Source organism: Fringilla coelebs (genome assembly GCF_963513975.1).
Source record: "Fringilla coelebs genome assembly, chromosome: 1".
Lineage (NCBI taxonomy): Eukaryota > Metazoa > Chordata > Aves > Passeriformes > Fringillidae > Fringilla > Fringilla coelebs.
Window position 1 is genome coordinate 24,934,940 of NC_140028.1, and position 22,936 is coordinate 24,957,875.

Here is a 22,936-nt window from a genome sequence, read left to right on the forward strand (position 1 = left end):
CCCTCTCTTGTAACTGCACCTAAGTTACCAATAGCAAAAATGCTCACATAGTGAATGAAGAAAGTTTCAGGACTTTCATTATTTAATTTAAAGGAAACATTTTAAAAGGATTATAAAATTGAATAAAAGTGTTAAAATATGTATAAGAACCTCACAAAAACAACTGTATGCTACACACTTTAAGAATACTTCCCAAGATAGAAAAAATTACTAAACTACAAAAGAAACAAGCCCAAACATTTTTTAAAAGCTAAAGCAGAGTTTCTCACACATCCTGAAGCTGTAACTGAAGGCATACTGCCATTGGGAACAGAACTGGCACATTTTATTTCCTGCATAATAAAAGGGTGCTGCAGCAAATTAGCAGGAAGGAAGCTTAGTTCAGACAAATATGAAATCAGAAATAAAGCTGTAGACTGTGGCAGGAGGATGCCAGTAGGCAAATAAAGAATTGAGTGTGTACACAGATTGATCAGTCTCTTAAGCCCTTTAAGGTAACTCATTACCTTAAAAAAATCCCCAAACACTACAAAGATCTAACAAAGATTTCTAAGGTAATTAAAGGTTGAATTTTTTTTAAAATCTTCCTTAATTAAATATTGCAATGACCTATACATACATATAAACTAAAAAAAAAAAAGCATTAAAATAATTGCTTTACTAAGTTACATGATTTCAAGTAAATTTAAAGGTGACTCACCATTACCACACAGAATGCAAGAATTAAGCATCAGACCCTTATGTTACACTCTGGTTGTGAATTATAAACGATGATGATGATGATGATGATGATGATGATGGTGATAATAATAATAATAATAATAATAATAATAATAATAATAATAATAATAATAATAATAATAATAATAATAATAATAATAATAATAATATTACCTCCAGAAAAAAAAGAACTGCAAGCACTTGAAAGAGAGGATTTATTTTCCTCACTGTCTGAATTTCATTCCACTCATTTGCTATAAAGTATGTCCTCCATATGCTCACAGGTGCAGCAGCACTTTTAGTAACACCTTCACCTAAAAAAAGTACATACAGTAAAGCTCTAAAATTTAATATCTAAATTTCACCAAAACTGATTATACAAAAAAGCATAGTTTGAATTACCTTCGACTGCTTTAAGAACTTTGCCCTTAGGTCTTTCCCAGTCAATAAAGAAAATATCAGTAGCAAGTTGTGAAACCAGCAAGTGTAAAAATTGCAGAGCCTAAGAGAGAAAAGTAAGGACAGAAACAGCATATACACAAAGATGGAGGAATAGTTATTGCATGGATTAGTTATTAAACATAACAAGCAATATCTTGATTATACTGCAGCTTTATTACCAATTTTTGATAATATTTTGTTTGTTTAAAAGCTTGGAATAACGTTAAATCCAAAATTATGAAGAAAATACAGCAAAGTAACAAGTAAAAAAAACCTGACTATTTCCCCATAACATACTAACCTGGACTATGAATTCCAATTCAGCATAGTACCCACAAATGATACAGTATTTGTACGTGCCATGAAGACAGAACAGTGATCTTAGAATTCAACATATTTGAATGTAATTATTTGGATCTGTCTTCTTTCTAATCAGGCACTCACAGCACTTACATTCTGCTTTAAATGGAAGTACTTGCTTTCTTGATATGATGCTATTTTATTTGGGTTTCTTTATACCTTTATCCTTGAAAAAATGACTTTTCAATCTTTCTTTTGTGACCTTCTTGAGACATTTATTTTCCTATAAAGACTCCACAAAATAAATTTCTATGGGAAAATTACTTAATTCTCAGAAGAGCATAACTATTAGGACATAATATCCACACACTAATAACTGTACAAGATATTTAAAAACAAGCCAACTGAAAAGAGGATACATACATAGAAGCACACTGACATGTATTTTATGGTGAGGAAAAAAATTATTTACCTTTAAACTAAACGCACATGCTATGTATGTAACAAAATCTTCTTCTTGAGATGGAAGAGGTAAAAGGACAGATACAAACTGCTGAGCCTATAATTGAAAAGTTACATTGAAACAGTACATTGAAACAGTGGCAGATGTGACAATATAATTAAAAATGCTTAAGTGTGAATAAACTTTTCCAGAAAAAGATCAATGAAAGCGTAAAATATTTTAAGAGACTATTAAGCAGACTGCAAGTACAACAAATCCTAAGGAAAAGAAACAGATGAACACAAAATTTAAGTATACACAAAACAGAATGTTATATAGAACTTGCCTCAACAGTCTGACAAGAAAAGAAATAAAAAAAGAAGAAAAAAGAAAATTAATGTCCATATAAAAATATATTTCATATTAGTAGGTTTTCATACATCCAAACCTGGAAGAACACTTACTTTGAAGAATACAAGCCAATAAATCCCTGTGCCCAGTGTGATGATAAAGAAAACGTTGGCAAGGTCTCCAGCATAGAACAGTAGGAACTTGAAAACTGTCTGCAATTATAAAAACATACTGTAGACATCTGTAAAGCTAATTAAGAAATGCATATGTTCACAATGCATGCATATAAAATGTTATGTAGCTCACATAGGAAACTCTAGTACTGAAAAGTAGACCTGAACAAAAGCTTTCCATAGTGGTTATATACTTATGGTATTTTCACTAGCTGAAACTCCTACATGCTGGTTGTTGTTCAAGGAAGAATTAATCTGAAAACCAAGTCTACTCAACTGATCAGAACAGCCCTGTAAATTTTTAGAGCAGCATTTCCTGAATGACAATATCAGAATCAAAAGAATGCTAAACAACTACTTCCTCAAGTGAGCCTAACTCTGGGGCACGGTTATGTGCAGCTAGGCTAGAAATTATTTCAGTTACCTTAAGAAAACGAAGTGTTATCATCACAGGGAATGTCAGCAAAGGTGCCCTTAAAGAGAGAAAGAGAGTGTCCCATTTCAGTTTGGCAGCTGTTCATACCTGCAAGTCAATTATAGAGCTCCCTGTCCGCCTCTTCCAGCCTGCAGTCTTGAGAAGAGACCATAACACTGCCAGTCCACCCAACACACCCAGTGCAATCTGAAAATAACAAAAAATTATTTGCAGATATTTTTAAAACACAAAATATAGAAGTAAATAATTATATCAACAAATTAAAGGGAATTACAACTTACATCAGTCTGAATCTGAGCCTCTCTCTGATTCATCTCATAGCTGACTGCGAAAGAAACCTGAATATTAAAATACAAAAAGAAAAAAGGCATAGTAATTCTATGTGCTACAACCATTACAGACTGTGGTAGCTTTCAGTTTTAATTGGTAGGAATTCCCATCTAGGGCTACTATACAAAATTGTCATGCAGCATCAAAATTGTTCCCTCTAGCTTAAATTTAACCTAAGACCTCTTCTGACTTTGGTCTGAAAAATTTGTCATGGAAGAGAACGTTTATCTTGGTTTTATAATATTTTGGCCTGAGTCTCTGTCACTGCACAGCTAAAATTACATAAGCATGACAATAAGCAGTATTTCTAATTAAGTTTAAATGAAGCATCACCTCCACCCCCAAAACCAATCCCTCCTTCCCAACATCTTGTGTTCCCCAAACATTTGTTCCTGTCAGACCTCCTTCTATCACCGCACTTGGACTTAAGTCTAAATATCCTCAGTTACTATGAGCTCAGTGGTTACAGAAACTGGAAACAAAACTCAATGTATCTTTTCAGTTGCATAAAATTTTTTAAATGCAACAAGACATACAAAATTTGCAATACCCAAATATATCTCACAGATCTAGATGGAAGGATGAAATAATAGGACAGAAAATGGAAGAATTGAAAACAATTGTTCCTACCATCACTATTTGAATGAATTACTTTCTAGATACAGTGCTGTCTCAGTGGTTAAATAAAGACATCATTTAGGCAGGAAGAAAATGTCTTGATTTTTCTATCTTTCTAATTCTCTTGCTTCCATGCAACTAATATGGAACTCAAGGAATGCTTCTAGCACCACAAATTTCTTCTAGCCAGATGTCTATTTGTACTGGAAGTCTGAACAGTTGAAGGCTGACAAGCAGAAAATGCTAATAATAATTTTTTTTTTTGTTCTACCAGCCTAAGATCAGTATTTTTACTTTTTAAAGCAGTGTGATCTAACATACCAACAAGAGAGAAGAATGGGACATCTGTGCTGTTGCCCATGAAAGGGAAAATAGGAAACGTCCCTTCTGCATCTGTCACAGCAGAATTGTGTGGTTTTCAGTACAGAAAGATGAAACGCTAAAGGATGTTTTAAATATATAACCAATCTTTTAACTTAAATTACAGGTGATCTGAAATGTTTGTGTCATAACAACCTCCTCTAAATGCATTGTTCTAAATAAAAATACTAATTCCTTGCATAAATTGCTTGCAGTGCTCCACAGAGTACTTTATCTGTTATTTTGTGTGTATAATTTTATTTGAACTGTAGCCCAATTTAGCATTATAAAACTAATTTCAAATTCCAAGTGTTTTAAGTTAAAAAAGACTGAAGATAAACTGAAAAGAGAATACTTTAAACTGATTTGTTTTAAAAGGTTTTAGTGAAAACTTGTAACTTCAAAACTGATCAGAACTAGAAACTGCTTATTAGATTTTTATAACCTACTACCAAAAAATGGAATTCCAACAGAACTAAAAGTATAATTAAGGTGGCACAAAGATCTCACCATCACACTCTGGGTTTCAGGGTTTTGGATAAGCACATCTGTGTAACCAACAGTAATTAGAGGAGGGTAGATGGTTCCTCTCTGTGTATGGGATACCAGACGGATACTGCAGAAATACAGAGTATTATTATTAATTAAAAAACAACTGGATGAGTGCTTGGGAAGCAATAATTGAAACATATAAGAAAATACTAAATGAACAGAACAACCTGATCAATAAAATGAGAATTTCTAACTCAATGACATGGCACTTCACATTTTAAAAGTACAACTGGAGTGTACAAAGGCATGTACAGAAATATATAAAAAAAAGTCATGGGAAGGATTGTTTACTTGTAAGAAAATACCTGAATCAATCTTTACCTGTCTGCATCTTACAGGAGGATGTCACATAAAGAAGGAGAAAAAAAGTTTCTTCCAAAGTATATTCCAGCTGAGATGAGCAACCAGTACTGACCCTAACAGGCAGTCTCACAACTTTAGTTAAATGCTACAAGCCTATTCTGGATTGTATAACAGAATATGCAATGGGTTGTAAAAATACTGCAAAAAAGAATACGGAGTATGAAATAAGATCCTTGCATAGTCAGCAACACACACATTGAAAAAGAATTAACAGAGGAGTTTTTAGGCCTTTCCAGACAAAACCTGCTTTTAAGAAGCAACTGAATATCTGCTAACTTGTATTATGCAAACATGGTCTGATCCTTGTACCTGGAAGGGAATCATGGTGATTTTAACTCCCACAAGTCAAGGTTGTTTTCTTTCACTCATCAGAACAACCTATGGAAATTCAATCCATTTCCAAATATGCAATTGAAAAAGTGGAACATATTACATATTAGACATATTAGAAAATACATAACAAAACAACTTTAGGGCAATAAAATGCAGACTGTACAATTATACAATAATCACCTTATTGTTATTTCGCTAGCAATCCGAATTACCCTCGGTGGTTTTCCCAAGTCATTCTCTTTTCCACTAAGTGCATCCACCAAAAAAAATCGACGAGTCAAAAGCCAGTTGTTCATATTATTGCCTAGAAAACATGACAGTTTCACACACACAAAAAGAATGAAATGTATTAGAAATAACACATATAATTGTATAACACATAGTAACTACTGAGGATTTAAAATTGTTTATTTTCAACTTATACAAATATATAATGAAATAAGATTATTTTATTTGTTCATATTACTGATTGGAATGGTGTATGCAACCAAAGCTTGCACTTAAACTATCAGAACTTGCCCACAAATACTACATTTTTAAAATGGAAAGAAGTTATGGTTGCTGTGGTATCTTTAAACACAACACAGTAACAGTAGTTACTTGTGTATAGGTTATTTCTATTTAAAGTTTTCAGATTGTTTAAATTCATAGAGATCTTACTATCACCATCTTACCTTGATTAACAAATTTTTCATTGTATTGAAGATTCAAATTTAAAACTGGCAGAGCCCAAAGATGTTGCTGTCCATTGCCACCATTATATTCAAGGAACAGGTCATAAAAAACTGGATTAGCAAAATCCGATAAAATCTTAGAAACTGAAATTTTGCACTACAAGAAAAAAAAGTGAAAATTAAAAGATCACTTTAACCATTTAGTAAGTTTGTCAAGCTGTGGATTCCTTCCCTACAAAATTATTGTGGAATCTGTCCCACTTCTTCACAATAAAAAAGAATCACAGAATCATCAAGGTTCTGCTTGAGCCTCCATTTCTCTGGGCTAAACCCTCAGCTCCCTCACCTGCTCCTCACAGGACTTGCTCTCCAGACCCTTCACCAGCTCTGTTGCCCCTCTCTCCATGCTCCAGCCCCTCAATGTCCTTTTAAAGTGGGGCTTTGGACACAGCCCTCAAGGTTCAGCCTCACCAGTGCCAAGCACAGAGGGCAATCACTGCCCTAATCCTGCTGGCCACACAATCCTGGTACAAGCCAGGATGCCACTGGCCTTCTTGGCCACCTGGGCACATGCTGGCTTATGTTTGACCAACTGGCTGTTGAACAATCTCAGGTCTTCTGCTGGGCAGCTTTCTAATCACTCTTCCCCACGTCTAAGCACTGCATGAGGTGGTTGTGACTCAAGTGCAGGACCTGCCACTTGGCCTTGTTACCTCACACCATGGGCCTCAGCCCACTGATCCAGACTGTCCAGATCCCTCTACAGAGCCTCTCCAGCAGATCAACACTCCCACCCAGTGTGGTGTCAGCTGCCAACTTGCTGAGGGGTGCTCTTGATTCCCTTGCTGACATCCTTGGTAAAGATGTTAAACAGGACCAGCCTCAGTCCTGAGCCCTGGGGAACACAACCAGTGTCCAGCTGGATTTAGTTCTATCCACCACTCTCTGAGCCAGACATCCAGCCACTTTTTTACCCTGTGAAGAGTGTACCTGCCCAAGCCTCGAGCAGAGAGTTTCTTGAGAATGCTGTGGGAAATGGTATCAAATGCTTTACTGAAGTACTGATAGACAAGGTATTCCAGCTATCTGCAAGCATTTACAAACTACTAATTATCTTATGCAAACTTCTTGGAAATAATTGCAATTAACTAGAATGACTAATGTGGAGAATGAAGCTCTTAAAATTTTCAACAGATTTGGTAAAAATATCCTAGCAAACCTCACAGACATAAAATTTGAAACAGCGTAAACATTAAAGTCAAGAAATGTAAATGCTGAAGTCATGAAATCTGCTTCTGGGCTCACCAGCACAAGAGAGAAATTAGACTAGTTGATACAGTCCAGCACAGGCCACTGTGGTAAGAAAGAAACTGAAACATCTCTGCTATGAAGAAGAGCTGAGACTCTTTTCCCTGGAGATAAGAAGGCTCAGGGGATCTTATCAATGTACAAATATTGTACAAGGGACGGTGTATGAGACAGAGCCAGGCTCTTTTCAGCAGTGCCCAGTAACAAGACCAGAGGCAATGGGCAAAAACTGACACAGGAGGTTCCCTCTGACCATCAGAACACAGGTTTTCACGGACATAGGTTGCCCAGGGAGGCTGTGGAGTCACTCCCTGCAGACAAGACCACGTGGATATGGTCCTAGGCAACCTGCCCTACAGGACAGGACAGCCTTCCGAGGTCCCTGACTACCTCAACCACTCTGTGATTGTGTGAAGAAGTTACATGTGAAAGCAGGTAACTTTTTGCAAATGTGAAAAATCATGCATTTTAAATATTCATATAATTTGTCAACCACTATTTCTCCAAAGCAACATGGAAAAAAAAAAAAAAGTAATGCAAATAATGGACGAAAATGACATTAAAATATACTCAGTAAGTTACTGATGTATCTATTCAAACCCAACAATATTACTGTTATTAATACTTAACAACAGGTAATACAGAATCAATGTCAAATACTCAAGATTTTAAAAAGAAAAAACCCCATACTCAACTAGACCAATGATCGTAAATAGAACATGTTTTCATTCTATCTGAAATACTGAAATATGGATTAAACAACATTAAACAATATGAAAGATAGTGTTAAATATCTTGATAAATAAAAATATTTTTAAAATATTTGTAAATGTTATTTGGTAAACACATTAAATTTCCCAGAGTAAGCTTTAACAGCTATTGCTTTTCAAGATTTTCACACCACCTAAATAGCAGCCAGTTTTGTATTTTCACACTTCAACACATCATGTGGGGAATGGTTTTCAATGTTCTATGAGTTAATGAACAATATTAATATATAGGTATGAGATGCTGTGCACATATATGGAGTTGTATAAAGATGTTTCTTTCTCCACTCCATTGCCAAAGAGACTACCACCTTCCCATCTAACATATTAAGTGACAAAAATTAATGATGCATTATCACTGGCAGAACCATTTCTGCAGCTGACATAATTTAGTGTTCTATTCCCTCTTCCTTTCCTGGTGTTTAGTAAAGTGTGAAAACCCCAACAGTGTTTTTTCATAGTTAAGACAGCTAAAGAATCTCCTTTCTCTGATGAGTCATCTGTTCAATTAAAATACGCTTTCAATCTCTTTACTGAATTCACTAAACTCAGGGCATACTATAAAGAGTAAATAGGAACAATATGCAGGCATGGCATGACCGGATTAGCCTTCTTTCCATATGAAAACTGGTCAAAGATGGTGGTAGGAAAATTTGGAGATATGATACAAAGCACATGGCTGTCATAATTCAGGCACTGTGTTCTTCCACTGCAAAGTCAGCAAGCTCATAAATACAAATGCCAGTTTAATTTACTGTGATTATGCTACGTAGTAAACAAGTTTTGTGACGTAGTTAAATAATTTTTAAAAACCCACACTAAATTTATTAAATTTCCCAAGAAAGAACTCCATGTTGTAGCTTATGCCTAAACACCAAAGGTTCTTTAATATGCCATGAGTAACTAATGACATACAAGACAGCTCAATAAAAAATTGAAAATAGCATTTTATATCTTACTTACATTTTGTTGGTAAGTTGTTCCAAAAACATAAGCTGCATTCAATTTAGTTTGGGTATCAGGACAAAGCTGAATAAAACATAGTTATAATTAGGTTAATTCAAAGGTATCATCTTCTCATGTGAAAAATATTTACAAGTACTTATGTATTAAGAGTTCTCACAAAAGATATTTTTAGAAGTTTTTTTATTAAGAGAAGGATTTATTTTGGAGTAAACACCATTATTTATTTCACTAACACTGATGTGCTTAAAATGCTGGTTTAGCTTATTCATACTTGCATAGTATTTTTCAGTTCCATCACTGAAATTTGTGGACAGCAGCATCCAAACAGGCAAGAATAATCTTTCTGTGGACTGAATATTCAGTGCACTGTATTGCCTCAAGCTCAATCAGAGGCTTCTGCTAAATTCAAGAATCCCATAAGAAAAGAAGTCCACATTCATACAGCCTTGTTTCTCTTAAGCTGGCATTCTCAGAGAATCAAAGTTATAGCAAGTAACAGATTTTTTTTTTCTTTTTCTAATACAGCACTTATATTTTCAGCAAAGAGCAGCAGATTCAGCCTAATCCAGAAAAAAATGGTCCAAAGTCTAATGTGGAGGCCAGAGCCATTTTCCCAAAATGAAAATGAAGTCTAAATTTGCATAAAACACAATTCTATTAGTGTGAAACTGAAATTCTGGGAATTGCTACAATTATGCATTGAGACCATTTTAGCACTGTGATGTCTTATCATCATGCACAGTCTATTAAAGGAGGCTTTGAATGGAAATGCTATTCCTTCCCCATTGGCTCTTGATAGCTGTAAAAAGCTTTGCCCTAGAAAATAAATGTGCCCCAAGAAACCTAAACTTATATGTCAGAATATATAATTTTCTATGCATAGTACCCATCTTAGTAACCTGTTCTCTTAAACACTAGCTTTCCTTAAAACTGGAGACACAGACACAAGATGGCTCATCCTGAGGCAATAACAAAGTAAATCCTGAATGTCAGTTGCTTTTCTATAGACGCTGTTTGAAGTGATGTTCTCCAACAAAAAAGGAACCAACAATTCCCAATTGTTCTTGCTAGTGTTCCTATTGTTGTCTGTCTAGGGAAATAGTGAGAGTGCCTAAATCACCACTGGACTGCTAAACAAATTCTATTCTGTAACATGTTGCAGCTGCCCATTGTTCTCTCTGATAGACTAATTACTATTGACCTTTCTAATTGCTGCTTACTTGCATTTTTTCACAGCCTCACTACACAGCGTGGTAGTGCTGAAGGAGAGTGTGTGTCCCTGAAATCTGAGGGTGTAGTGGCCAAGGGTACTGCCAGCCAGTATTCCCCCTTTCTATGTAGTCTCCCACCATGTATTTATAACTTTCTGTTATGAAAAGGGCACATGCTGGTCATAGTCTGCAGTTTATAGTTAAAACAAAAAGAAACAAGCAAGCAAAAAAATCCCAAGACAATGCAAAGAAAATGGTGTAGATCAACTTTCCTACCTCCCCTGACAGTGACATAACCACTGATTTGACTGTCACCCCAATGATGTGTGAAAATAGTTGACAGCATCTAATGGGGACATATGCATAGCATCATCTATAAACACATGTGGGCATAGAGCAAAAGAATACACTTTTCTCAACAAGAAAAAGAGGTTTAATAAGAAACTACACACGAGCAACTATGCGAAATGGAAGACAGAGATAGCTGGTTCTAAATGATTAACACTATTTTTCAGAGCTTTCCAATATGCCAAATTTATACTGGTCCAAAGGATTAAGGCAGTGTTGATGAATCTATACTTCTGATTTTCTAGAGATCATTGTGAGCAAGATCAAAGAGCTGTTTTCCCTAACCTAGTGCTACAGTTATGAACTGTCATTAGTGTAATAACCAAACTCTTGGCTTTTGTCTTAATTTGGCTAAAGGCACTCAGAACATTGTGTTATCAAGAGAAGATAACTATAATCAAACATACCTGTAAGAGACCTCCTTCCAAACTTTGCCACTTAAGAAAGTTTCCTGCTGCATCAAACGAGGCTGCAATAAATTTCAGCTTTACATCCTGTTGATGAAAAAAAGATAAAGACCAATGAAACTGCCTTGAAGTGGACATACACATTTTAGAAACTGCTGTCTAATTGTTTGATGCTTCCTAAAACTTTCAGCACAATCCTTAATTTTTTTTTTTGCCCTTTTGATTTTGTTTTTAATTTTGGGTTTGGTAGTTTACTTTTTTACAAAAACATACCTTTCTTCTACAACTCCACTGGAACTTATACATATGTAGACATGCCCTAACCTAATCAGGAATCTATGCAGATTTCTAATGTATACAGTGCTGGAATCTAGAGGGCTTCCAGGACCTTCAGTGTTAGGAGGAACAACAAGTATTTTAGTTATTAAAACAACTGCTACACTGTCATGTTGTTTAATTTAAAACATAGCCTTGTAGAATATGGCTGAAAAAGGCACAACAATTTTATTTTTGAGTCAATAAGAAAACTCTAGATAAATGTGGCACTATAACTGACAAACAGGTTATCACTAGTACTATTTTCAGTGATTAGCTGAACTTGAATAACCTATTTCAGTGATTTGATTTTACAACGAATTTGGAAAAATAAATCACTTTACTGTTTGATTTACTATCTGATTTCTTCATAAAAATGTGCCAATTAACAAACTACTTAAGCAGTCCATCCCTCCCAGGGATGTATATCTGGCTTTGTTAACCTTAAAATTATTTTGTTCGCCTCCTTTTTTTCCCATAATTAACTGCAGTAAGAGGAAAAGGCTGGAGTAATACACTGAATCTATCTCTGATACAATCAGCTTGTAGAGATTTGTAACAGAAATATTACAAATAAATTGAGTAGGGGGAGAAATGTGTGTGTAAGCATCAGAAAGCAGTAAACCCCACATAACACTGATGAAGAATATTTTTCTCAGCTACAGAGCTGATAAATGGATTGTAATAAAACCTGGCACAGACAACTTGTCAGCAAAAGACCTGGCACTTTGGCACAGCAGGAGGGTGGCAGTAAAGATACAGCACATCACATTTACCCCTCTTTTTCACGAGTTCACCATGAAATCTGACAAAAGGATGTACATATTTTAAAAAAAGACAAAGATCGACTTTGCCTCAGATTTACGAAGATGGAAGTAAACAACACTCTGAAGCAAAAGACAGTGTCAAAACAACTATGGACTCCTAAGGTGTCTAAAAGGTTTGTCTAATTACTAGTTTACCACTGCCAATCCAGATCCTTGGGGACACAATGAACAGTTAAAAGCTGGCATCCTTTGTTCCTTGTGCCCTGGTCACACCACACAGGCAAGCATGTCTTGGCCTTATGAGAATGTGGATATGAAAGTGTAACCAAAGGAAGAGACCAGATATTATTTTAGGTAAATATCACCTTCCTCTGCTGTAAGATCTCACACTGAATTTTGTTACACTAACTGCCTCAAATTTACCTTTAGTAGAGTCACATCTATAATAAATCTAAGCCTTTTTATGTGATTATGTCCTTTTCCTAATGGATGCTTCCTTATGTCTATCACCCAACACCTACCTTATCTGCTCCCTTAAAAGTGAAGACTGTAGGAAAATGATTTTTCTCAAGCACTTGGGATGCTAATCCTGGTTGGTCACCATAATACAGCCATGGAAGATTATGTCTCCTGAAAAGAATTACAATGTTTTCTCTAAAGAAGCAATATTTTTCATCAAAGAACATTTAGAATAATAATTCCCATAAAAAGCTATTAAAGACCAAAAGTTATGGAAAAGGCAACTTACCAGTAGGGTATTGAATGAATGATGCCTACCCTTGCTGTATTGACAAAAATATACTGAAACAAACCACAGGCATCAGTACTTGAAGAACTCAATGAGTTCATATTCATCACACACATATTTCCAAGAGCTTGGCATGCTGTTAGATTAGAGTACAACTGCAGTGGAGAAACAAGAATACAGAAAAAAAGTATTTAATTACTCCTTCCTTTTGTGAGGCAGTCATAAAATTATAATGTTTTTAGAAGCCACTCCTAAACCTTTGTGTTCATTTGTAAGGAATTTTATTTTGTCAATACCTAGTATTTTCTTCCAGGTATTCAGGTACCATATTTTTATAGATCTGCAAATCAATACTCTCACTTTTTCAGCTTATTTTAGTTGCATCCACTAGATGGTAAAAATTGACAGAAAAGTCAAAACCTGCACTTAGAAAACAAAGTAAGAATGAAAATGTTTAATACCACTTAGACTGTGTTGCAAAGATTACTCCTTCAAAGACCTCGGACTGACAACTATAGATACACATAGTATTTTCTCTTCAGCTTCATGTACCTTGTTCAGTTCTGGTAAACACACCAGTGCCAAGTGGTATGCAGAGGGGACACCTGGCATCTGTGTGTAGGGCTCATTGCACTGGCATTAACTTGCCACCTCCTTACCCCCATTTGTGTGGGTCAGACCAGCAGCTGCTCATCACATGCAGGCAGCACCTCTGAATGGCTGAGCAGAGTGAGGCAGACAAACAGGATAAACTGATGCCAGTGATAATGAATGGGACCAGTGGGAGAATTCATCTCAGAGCTGTGTGTATGAGATGGTGATAGGAGCAGCTGCAAAGGTGATCTGGGAAAATTCTGAACAAAAGTCTGCTGAAATACTGACTGAAAGAACACCTGCCAGCCTGAGAACATGGCATGGGAGTCTGAAACATCCTTGAGAAATGCAGCTGGGTACCTGAACTTCAGAGATACCTGAGATACCATCAATAAGCATGAAGCCAAGGAATTGTAACATCTGGAAAGATGAAAAAGAGTCTAGACAAGGTTTAGGGTTTAGAAGAGGGAAAACATTCCAAAAGAATAGGAATAGGCAACTGCTATTGATGGTTGTACATTAAAGAATAGGAAAACAGTCTGGAAAACATAAAAACTAGCCTGAGATATAAAATGTTGTCATCTCTTGGCTGCTCCAGGTGGTGCTGCCCTACACCACCTTACGTGTCTTTGATATAAAAATTACTTTTTTCCCAAAATGTAGAGTGAATCTGTTGTCCCTGCCTCTCATCTCTCTCTCAATCTCTACACACAGAGGAGGTCCCCTACACAAACTTTTCTATGAACTCCCCTAGGCAAGTTACCAGACTGTGGCCAGGGATGCCTGACTGCCTCCAGATTCTGCAATGTTGATCATCTTTGAAGTGAAACTTCATCTGTCATCAGTTTTGAGGCCTCACTCCTGGGAGTGGTTTCTTGAGTACTATACTGGTACTATTTGGAATAAAACATACACATATGGGTAATTCATCATAAGCACCTTTGCTGCTTTCCTAGTGATCATTTTGCAGCAACTTGTAATATTGAAATGCATGCCTGCTGCTACTATGGACTGCTGCTACCACTGGAGTACATATATACACTTGCTTTACTAATCATAACTATACTCACTTTACCAGTAATAACTTGCAGTAATCTCTTATAAAAAAAATATAGGAAATAAGACTACATGTGGTCGTGTATTACAGAATCCTGCAAATCCATATCGTGATCTTTAGAGACTTCCTGAACAGGTAATCCTTTGGGTTGTGACAGATAGGGACAGATAGCAGAACCTGAGAAGTTAAAATCTCATCTTCAGGAGAGCATTACAGAAGGAAATGAGAATGTGTGATGACAAGAGTTGGTAAAAGGGAGGCAGAGGCATATGCCCTTCAAAAGTCTCTGTAACTCTGTTGCCGTAGCCATTCTTTCACCCACAGTTACAGTCACCCAGAGCAACACAGTGGTAAATAACACTTGCACACAGAAAGCAAAGCAAAGCTAAAAAGGGTGGTTCCATGGTTATGAATAATTGAAAATCAACTAAGAGGTAAAGAGCAGGTGCCAGTAAATACTGGATATGCTCATTTATATCCAAATATATGGATTGTAGATCACACACTACCGAATATTGAAGGATTTTTTCTTTAACACCATTCATCTTATGAAAATTCCAACACTGTAGACTTGTATTAACATTTCCTAGCCCTCAATATTTCTATGCATTCCGTATATATAGTTATTTCTTTTCTATTCTCATCTCAAAATAAAATTCTTCAAAAATAAGCAAGGTAAGTTCCAAATATAAAAGTGACATGCTTTTATAGAGTACCATTCTGTACAAAAAAGCAAACTGCAGACATTAATGAAACTCACCCAACAGGCAAAGGCTGAGGACTGAAGGTTTTTCAGAAACCATGCTGATGCCAGTGTTATACCCTGCAAACAAGGAACTTTTTCACTGTCTTTGTTCACAACAACTCCTACATAGTGTAACAGTCTGGAAAACTATGTCAGCTAGACAATGCTACTTATTTTTTTCCAAGACCATTCTGTCATTTGTAAATATCTCAGTCTAACAATATCAGTTCAAAACACAACCATAATGCAATAATTTCTTTCACTTCACTAAATTAGACAAAGTATACAGGAAAAGAACTGAACTATTTAAGCTTTGAATATGGATTCTGTGACGGGGAAGTTTTCTTTACCACAGAAGGGAAGTACTAACAATTTCAAGGGTAAGATGTTGACTTAATGGAAAATCTAACTCAGGACCAAATTTGCCAAATTAATTAGTTCCTCCTTTTTATAATCTCCTTTTTATAACTACTCACATTTGAACTACACATAGCCTTCACACATACTGTAAGCAACTGAAAAGACATATTTTCAATAAAGTATTACTTAGAAGATGGCATTTTCAGGGAGCAAATGAATGTTTGATATCTGAAAAACTGAAGACTGCTCTTCACTTTCTTTCAAGTGGTAGCTTTTAACATCAGCTCATTTAGGAGCAAAATACATTTCTTAGCCACACAGTATTTCTTGAATTCAGAAACACTTGGAAAATGGTTCCAACTTTGATCAGATTTCACATTTAATGAAAGTTCATTAGCTAAAACAATGAAAACCCCTTCAAGCTTGTCAGTAGAACATATTTTTATTCATTAGCCAATTCAAGGAGTTCAGCAATTTCACAGACAAACTTTATAGGTGCCCATTTTCTACTATAGGCTCTAAGATCAAGCATTAAACTCAAGCCTTGTATTTTTTTCAAATGTTTTACACAAATACAAATTTTATATAGTGAAAAAGTCCAGAGGCACTCATGGACTCTTCAGCATGTTTTTGTGATACAAGAGTATGCTTTAAATGCACACAATTAATACAAAAGGTCACGTCCTACTAGTTTTGATACTAAAGTCATGTAAATTACTTCCCTTTTTCAGTCTCCAAAACTGCATGACTTTTTAAAAGCTTACTCCATTATAACAATGCTTGCTTGGTGTCCATACCTGTACTCTATCTTGATGCAAATGACCTTGCCATCACTGGGATCAGACAAAAAAAAAGGGAATTTGAAATATTTACTGAAATTAAGTAATGAGAAAGCTTAAAAGTGTTTTAGAATAAATACACTTACTAGCTGTGCAAAACGAACAGCTGCAACTCCCTTTGGGGGTAAGCCTTCATGAGCCAAGAAGCACAACCCCCCAGTCTGAAAGAAATAAAAGAATAAAAAATTATTAATAAGATATTGATACACTTGTCAAAATAACTTTTCTTTTTCTGAACTTCAATAAAATAACCATTCTTCTACTTACTAGAATATTTGGGCTGTTGCAGTCACAAGACTTGCTTACTTGGATGAATGTCTTTTCACATCTTACACACCTATGGATCACAAACATGAAGAATGCACTTAAAATGTAATTAAGTATGATATTTAGTCCTCAGAGAAAGTTGATTACATAGTATGCCCAGGAACAGCATCAGCAACTTCACTAGTTTGAACTGAACTTCAAAAGTGATTACTGATTTGTTTCTACTATCAGCGAAGTAGAAAATAAATCAAATAATAGTTTATCAGAATAAGAATTCTCTTCTGCTTCCAATCCAAAACCTGCTTTTTAGTCACACTAAAGCAAGACAAAAGAACCAAGCTGCTGGCCATATAAGGACCTCAGTGAGCACAAAACATGGTGGGTTTCATACAGGGTTGAGGATTTCCAATTCCCTGCCTTCAAAACTGTCATCCCAAAGAAACAGTCTGTTCCTCAGGAATATCCCATTTAAACTAGCATGACACATTTAAATTTATCATCACAAAAGGCAAAGAGCACCCACCTGCTTCCTGATGCATCTGAGGCAGAGAAGGACTGCTCACTTCCATTACAATGTATGCATGATGCTTCATCAAGCAAAACACCATCCACGCTTCTTTCCACTAAGCAGAAAAGAAAAGCAACTCTGATAAAACTGCCTGATGCAGTGTCACACAGTTCAAGATAAATGTGAAAAAATTCAGCAACTCTGCAGATCTAAAATAAATTCAAAGAGTTTATTTTGAAAAAATCAAGAGCACAACATGCAAATAACATCCACTATAAATGCACATTCATGCACGTATGTATGTGTGCACTGCTTATAGCTGTGCACATGCAGTTTAGTTTTGAATGAGAAATGCAACATTTCCTGTCTAGTTTGGCTGTTCCTCTGTTATTTATCCTGAATAAGATTCAAACAAAGGCCTCACTGCAAAGCAAAAATTCAAAACAACAAGTTTGCAAATTACTGGGAAAAAAATTACATTTAATCTGAAATGATTCATGGAAATGTCACAATTTCCAAGTTTCAAAACTGCATCTTCCAGCGACTATATCATCTGGCAAGAGATTTCAAATCTAATTATTAAAAAAAAAAGATCCAAAGAAAAGTAAAAAAATACAGTACTAATGTTCTTCCTCCACATCAAATTACAGAATCAGCTTTGCTCTCAATATTTTACCATAAAGGCCCGGAATGTATTTTAAAGTTTAAAGAAGAAGACTGGTATTCAGTGTTTTCCAGATCCCTAGGAAAATCTAAAATTATTGATCTGGAAAGCAGTGATTCTTCAATATACTCTGTTAGAAATATAACCAAAGTGGACATTTGTAATACTTATTCAGAGAATTACAGGCATTCCATGTCTTTGAAAATAAGGAAAACTAGAGGTCCCAAGAGCTTTTATGTTTTACACCACTGATGAAAACTGTACTTTGTTCTTATGTTTCTACCATGCAAAATAAGCAAAAATCCATTTAACACAAACACTACATTTAACATTATTTTTCTGTCTCCCGAATATCATCTGCAACTACAAGAGAGCATCAAGTAAGAAGCACAAGTATGGGGAAGCACATCTCAGAAAGTCACAGGTACAAGTGTCTCAGGGAGGCAGGAAATCCACTGACATTAATGCACAGCCATTTGCTTGATTTGCTCAGCCTGTTCTCTTCCACCTACTCATGCAGGTATGATTCCTTTACTGCTTTTTATACTTCAAAACACTGTAATGTTTTTATAGTCTGTATTGACATCATTTTTATTCCAACTTTAATGACTCCATCCAATGCCAAAGAACTTGAAGAAAGTGATACACCAGTATTCATTTATGGAATGTTTGCATAATAGTTTTTATTGCAATGAGCAATGGTACAGATTTATCTGCTGTCTTTCACGACAATTAAGATCAAGAGAAATGTTGAATTTTTACATTAGATAAGAAAACATATCTAAAATTTTCTTTCTTACTGAACAGAAGAGCATATCTTAGCAAACTCAAATATCTAAAAGAAGTGCTATCTCATAGTTGGCATATATTTTTTACCTAGTATTTCATTATTGGGGCATTTACAGTTTCCTTTTGAAGTCAGGCCTTTGGGGCAAGTAATACAATTCCATCCATCTTGAGTAACTCCGCTCTAAAATAAAATATAACACATTAGAATTTTCAAAAATAGAGAGATCAGCCAATATCTGTGAAGAATGCCTTATCCAGCCTTTAGTTACTAGAAAATGTGTTCAGATAAAACATCAATAACATTCATGAAGCTTTTAAAGATAAAAAAAGGCCAAACAATCTGGCAAAAGTAGTTTCTAGCAGACACACAAAAAAAAAGTTAAGCACTTCTGAACCTGTTAACTTACATCCTTCAGGGAAAATTAAAAGTACAATGTTTAAAAAGTGATACATTGAATAAACATAACAATGCATACATAGACATTTTGCATATAAATTGCATATTGCAATTGCAAATAAATATACAGAAGTAATGAAAATTGAAGAGTTCTAAGTGAAGCAGTTTATATAATTGTTTGGAATTTTGTACCGACCCAGACAATTCACATTCACACTTATTTTATACTATGAAGTAACTGCACTACAGATAAAAACCACTGAGGAAAATTAAGACAACTGCTCACCCTTAAGCGCTACTAATGTTACTCCCTTCTCCACTATGACCATTTTATCTTTGCAAAAGCCTTGGCAGTAGATCAAAGGCAAATGCCACCATAGCAGGAAAGAGGAAAGACAGCAAAAGACCACAACACGAAAGGGTGTGTGCCAAAGTCTTTGTCTAACACAAAGCCAGAAGACGGAAAGAAAAGGGAAACTACCTACATAGCCCATTAGCCACCGAACACCTAACTCAGGCAAGTAAGCTGCTCTCCTGAGAGTTCTTCTATAGCTATTGAAGAGAAAGAAATATTCAGGAAGGCTTCACACTCAAAACTTGATTTGATGGAAAAATACATTTCTTTGCTGACTATAGTGGGAAAAATCTGGTTTAGCCTGCTGTCTCTGGATCAATGCTGAGATTATAACACAAAATGATAACAATTTGTCAAGGAAGGTCAGAAGAACTGATCAAACTATAATTGTAATTAAAGTAACATAGTAGGAGCAGGTCATTTAGAAGAAATGAGATGAAATATTGTAGAAATATTGTAGATTATGAAGACACAGACTAAGTATTACAATAATAGTATTTACATAAATAACCAGTTAAGACACTATGAGCTGAAAAGCATCTTTAACATTGTACAGAGTTGTGCTCTCTGGACAAGGATAAAGCAGAGAAGAAAAGCAGTGGAAGGAACTTAAACACTTAAAAAAATTCTTATTTTGTCTGTGGGGTCAAATTTGTCATTAAAAAAAGCCTGCAAAATAATAGAAATAGACAATTCTAAATTGAAAAAAAAATACTACATATTAGCATGGTCTTAAAAATTCCCAATCAAAGACTATTATGCAAAAATATTTTAAATTAATGAAAAATAACTCGCAGTCAGGACATAATTTAAAATTAAAAACCCCATAATGGTAATGATTTCTATTCTATCATTATGGCAAACATGAAACATTCAATACTTACCATATTTTCTGGGCATTTTTCACAAGTAACAGAGAACCCACCATTACTAGAAACCATCCTGTATCCTGGCTCACATTCACAGGAACTACCTGAAGAAAATGAAACAAATGCACTTTTAATCTATATAGAACAGACTGGTTGTAACAGAATACTAAGAACAACTACTATTGTTCTCAAGAGATCAAGATGGATTATTAGATAGACACATAAAACACTTGAATGAGATGTGAATGAAAACCATCTTGCTTTTTAAAAAATGCCCATGTTACAGTTTGCACATAGATGTTTTAGGAGAATATTACAAGGCTGACTGATCTACCAGGGTGGAACAGGGACACAGAGCTTGTATTTTGTGGCTTTTTTAATTAAACCAAATTTTACCAGTTGGTCTGTAAGAGATACAATCTCTCCGTGTAAATCTTGCTACAGCCTTTCCTCTCTACAACACCAGCATTATATGTTTGTATACAGGTTTTATTTTTTCAATTTGACATCAGTCCTAAAACCAAAATGTGTTCCTATGAAAAGGTTTTTCAAAATATAACTGTTGTTTGAACTGCTGTTTTAAACTCAAGGCTTTTAAAATTGTGCATGGGGATCAAGGTTTATATTGAATGGTCTTCAGTGAGCGAACACAACATACTTAACATTTTGTATGAAATTAAACACTTTTCACAGCACAGTATAATGCCCACCTGCTAGTGCTCAACAACTACTTTTTTTAGAAACTTTTCCAGTCTCAGTGTCATGAATTTCCCTCTGTACTTTAAAACATATACCGGAAACCAAAACTGATTATATGTACTAATAAACTGTTTTTATCGTTTAAGCTTATTGAATTGTGCAGGCAAAAATAATGTCAAATTCTGTGGAAAGTTTTATAACCTTAATGTACATTCTAATGAGACCAGCTGTACAGAAACATTTGTCAAAGTGATCAAACGTTTCTACTTTATTCTAAAGAAGAAAAAGCCCAGTTGGATTAGATCAATGAAAAGTCTGAGTTGTGACACTCACAGTGACAACACCTAGATTTTTAGGCATGTCACCTGAAAGCAGAATCCAGACTGATGAGCTAGCCAAGGAGTGCAAGGGCAATCACAAGATGAATTCAGCCAAGATGCAAACAGCACTGAGTGGCACCTACCTACACTGCCTCAGTTAGATCTGCAGGTAAAAATAAACTGTTAACCTCCCCTTGGCATTTTCCTCTCCTTGAAGCCCTTTATTTAGAGGAAGATTCAGCCTAAAAAGAAGTTATGGATCTAGACACCCAGGAGATCTGAAAACAAATAGTGTATTTTTTTCAGTAAGTGAACTATGGGATCAGTCTTTAGGACACCATGGTGGTGGTGGTGAAGGTGAGCAGCTTCCACGCAGCAGCTGTGAACACAGCCCTCCACATCACTGCTTCCCACGAAGCACCAGCTGTGGAAAGAGATGTTCTTGGGTCTCAGCCTCAAATTTGTACACACACCAGGGAACTCTCACTCTTGTTAGACTGTGTATTTTATGAAAGATGGACACTTCAATACCTCCTTATGCCCCAAAGAAAGCAGGCAACTATCTGTATTTTCCATTTAGTACTGTCAGGCTGTGCTGTACCTGCTCCAAGCTCCCGTGTGGGACTTGGACTAGTATAGGCACAGCCCGAGGATCTCAGACACTTGGTATCTCAGACTTTCAAGTCTGACAAGGAGTTACAAGTTACAGAAGTGATCGAGAATCTAAATTCGGGGTCCTGCAGAATTTTACAGATGAAAATGCAAATACAAAATAATGCTTGAGGAAAAAAAAGGTTATTAGAAAAAGGTCGAAAGTGATTTCTCTGAGCTGTATCTCAGGTACATCACAGCTGCGCTGGGGCCTCTCAGGTCTTTGGGGGATCCTGGCCCTTTCGCGGCTTTCCCAGGTCTGTGTTACCGCCACAGCCTGAGCCCCGACTGCGCACCTCCCGCTGCTGGGGGCGGATTCAGCGCGGAGCCGCCCGAGCTCCGCCTCCCCATCGCTCACCGCCCGCGCTCTGCCGCTGGTGGGCCCCGCAGGGCGCGCAGGCCAGGCGGGAGCTGTCGAAGTAGTGTTCGGTGCCGCAGTCCTCGGGGCGCTGGAGCGGGACGGAGAAGCCGCGGGCGGGGGGCAGCGCCGCCGACACCGCCATGAGCAGCGCGGCAGCGGCGGCCCCGCGGCCCCGCGTCGCCATGGCCACCGCGCGCCCCGCCCGCGCGCGCCCATTGGTCAGAGCCGCGCGGTACGGCGAGCGCCGGGGGCCCGCCACAGCACCACGCGAAGCGTCCACGGGGCGGGGCGGGGCGAGGGAGGGGGCACTGGCTCGGGTTTGTGTTTGGTCTATTCAGTTTTGTTCGTCTTGTGCGAGACCGGGAGCGAGAAACGAGAGGACACCGAGGCCCGGTTTGCACTTTCCGATACCTCGTCTCTAGAACTGATGCACAGCGTATCATCCAAATGGAACACGTGTTTCTAATTTCTCCCCAGAGAGGGAAGTGGTGTCAAGGTGAAATCACAAAATGCCTAGAACAATGGATACTC

At 36.5% G+C, this 22,936-nt stretch overlaps 1 protein-coding gene across 2 annotated transcripts in view; it reads right to left on the minus strand.

Annotated features, from left to right (window-relative positions):
- The window catches only part of TMEM67 (transmembrane protein 67), a gene marked incomplete at its 5' end in the record, with an annotated part of 30,443 nt that extends 7,854 nt beyond the window's left edge, over nt 1-22,589 (minus strand). The window contains 20 exons of one of the 2 annotated variants that reach the window (XM_084226049.1): nt 895-1,034; nt 1,123-1,222; nt 1,934-2,020; nt 2,368-2,466; nt 2,951-3,049; nt 3,145-3,201; nt 4,682-4,787; nt 5,600-5,723; nt 6,094-6,250; nt 9,132-9,197; nt 11,101-11,187; nt 12,704-12,812; nt 12,931-13,085; nt 15,342-15,404; nt 16,612-16,686; nt 16,793-16,862; nt 17,316-17,415; nt 18,841-18,934; nt 20,390-20,478; nt 22,403-22,589. In XM_084226049.1, the coding sequence (XP_084082175.1) occupies nt 895-1,034; nt 1,123-1,222; nt 1,934-2,020; nt 2,368-2,466; nt 2,951-3,049; nt 3,145-3,201; nt 4,682-4,787; nt 5,600-5,723; nt 6,094-6,250; nt 9,132-9,197; nt 11,101-11,187; nt 12,704-12,812; nt 12,931-13,085; nt 15,342-15,404; nt 16,612-16,686; nt 16,793-16,862; nt 17,316-17,415; nt 18,841-18,934; nt 20,390-20,478; nt 22,403-22,589 (2,064 nt within the window). Of the gene's footprint in view, nt 1-894; nt 1,035-1,122; nt 1,223-1,933; nt 2,021-2,367; nt 2,467-2,950; nt 3,050-3,144; nt 3,202-4,681; nt 4,788-5,599; nt 5,724-6,093; nt 6,251-9,131; nt 9,198-11,100; nt 11,188-12,703; nt 12,813-12,930; nt 13,086-15,341; nt 15,405-16,611; nt 16,687-16,792; nt 16,863-17,315; nt 17,416-18,840; nt 18,935-20,389; nt 20,479-22,340; nt 22,377-22,402 lie in introns of those variants that run through there. The other variant, XM_084226050.1, reaches the window with a different exon arrangement.
- Between the last annotated feature and the right edge of the window lie 347 nt (nt 22,590-22,936).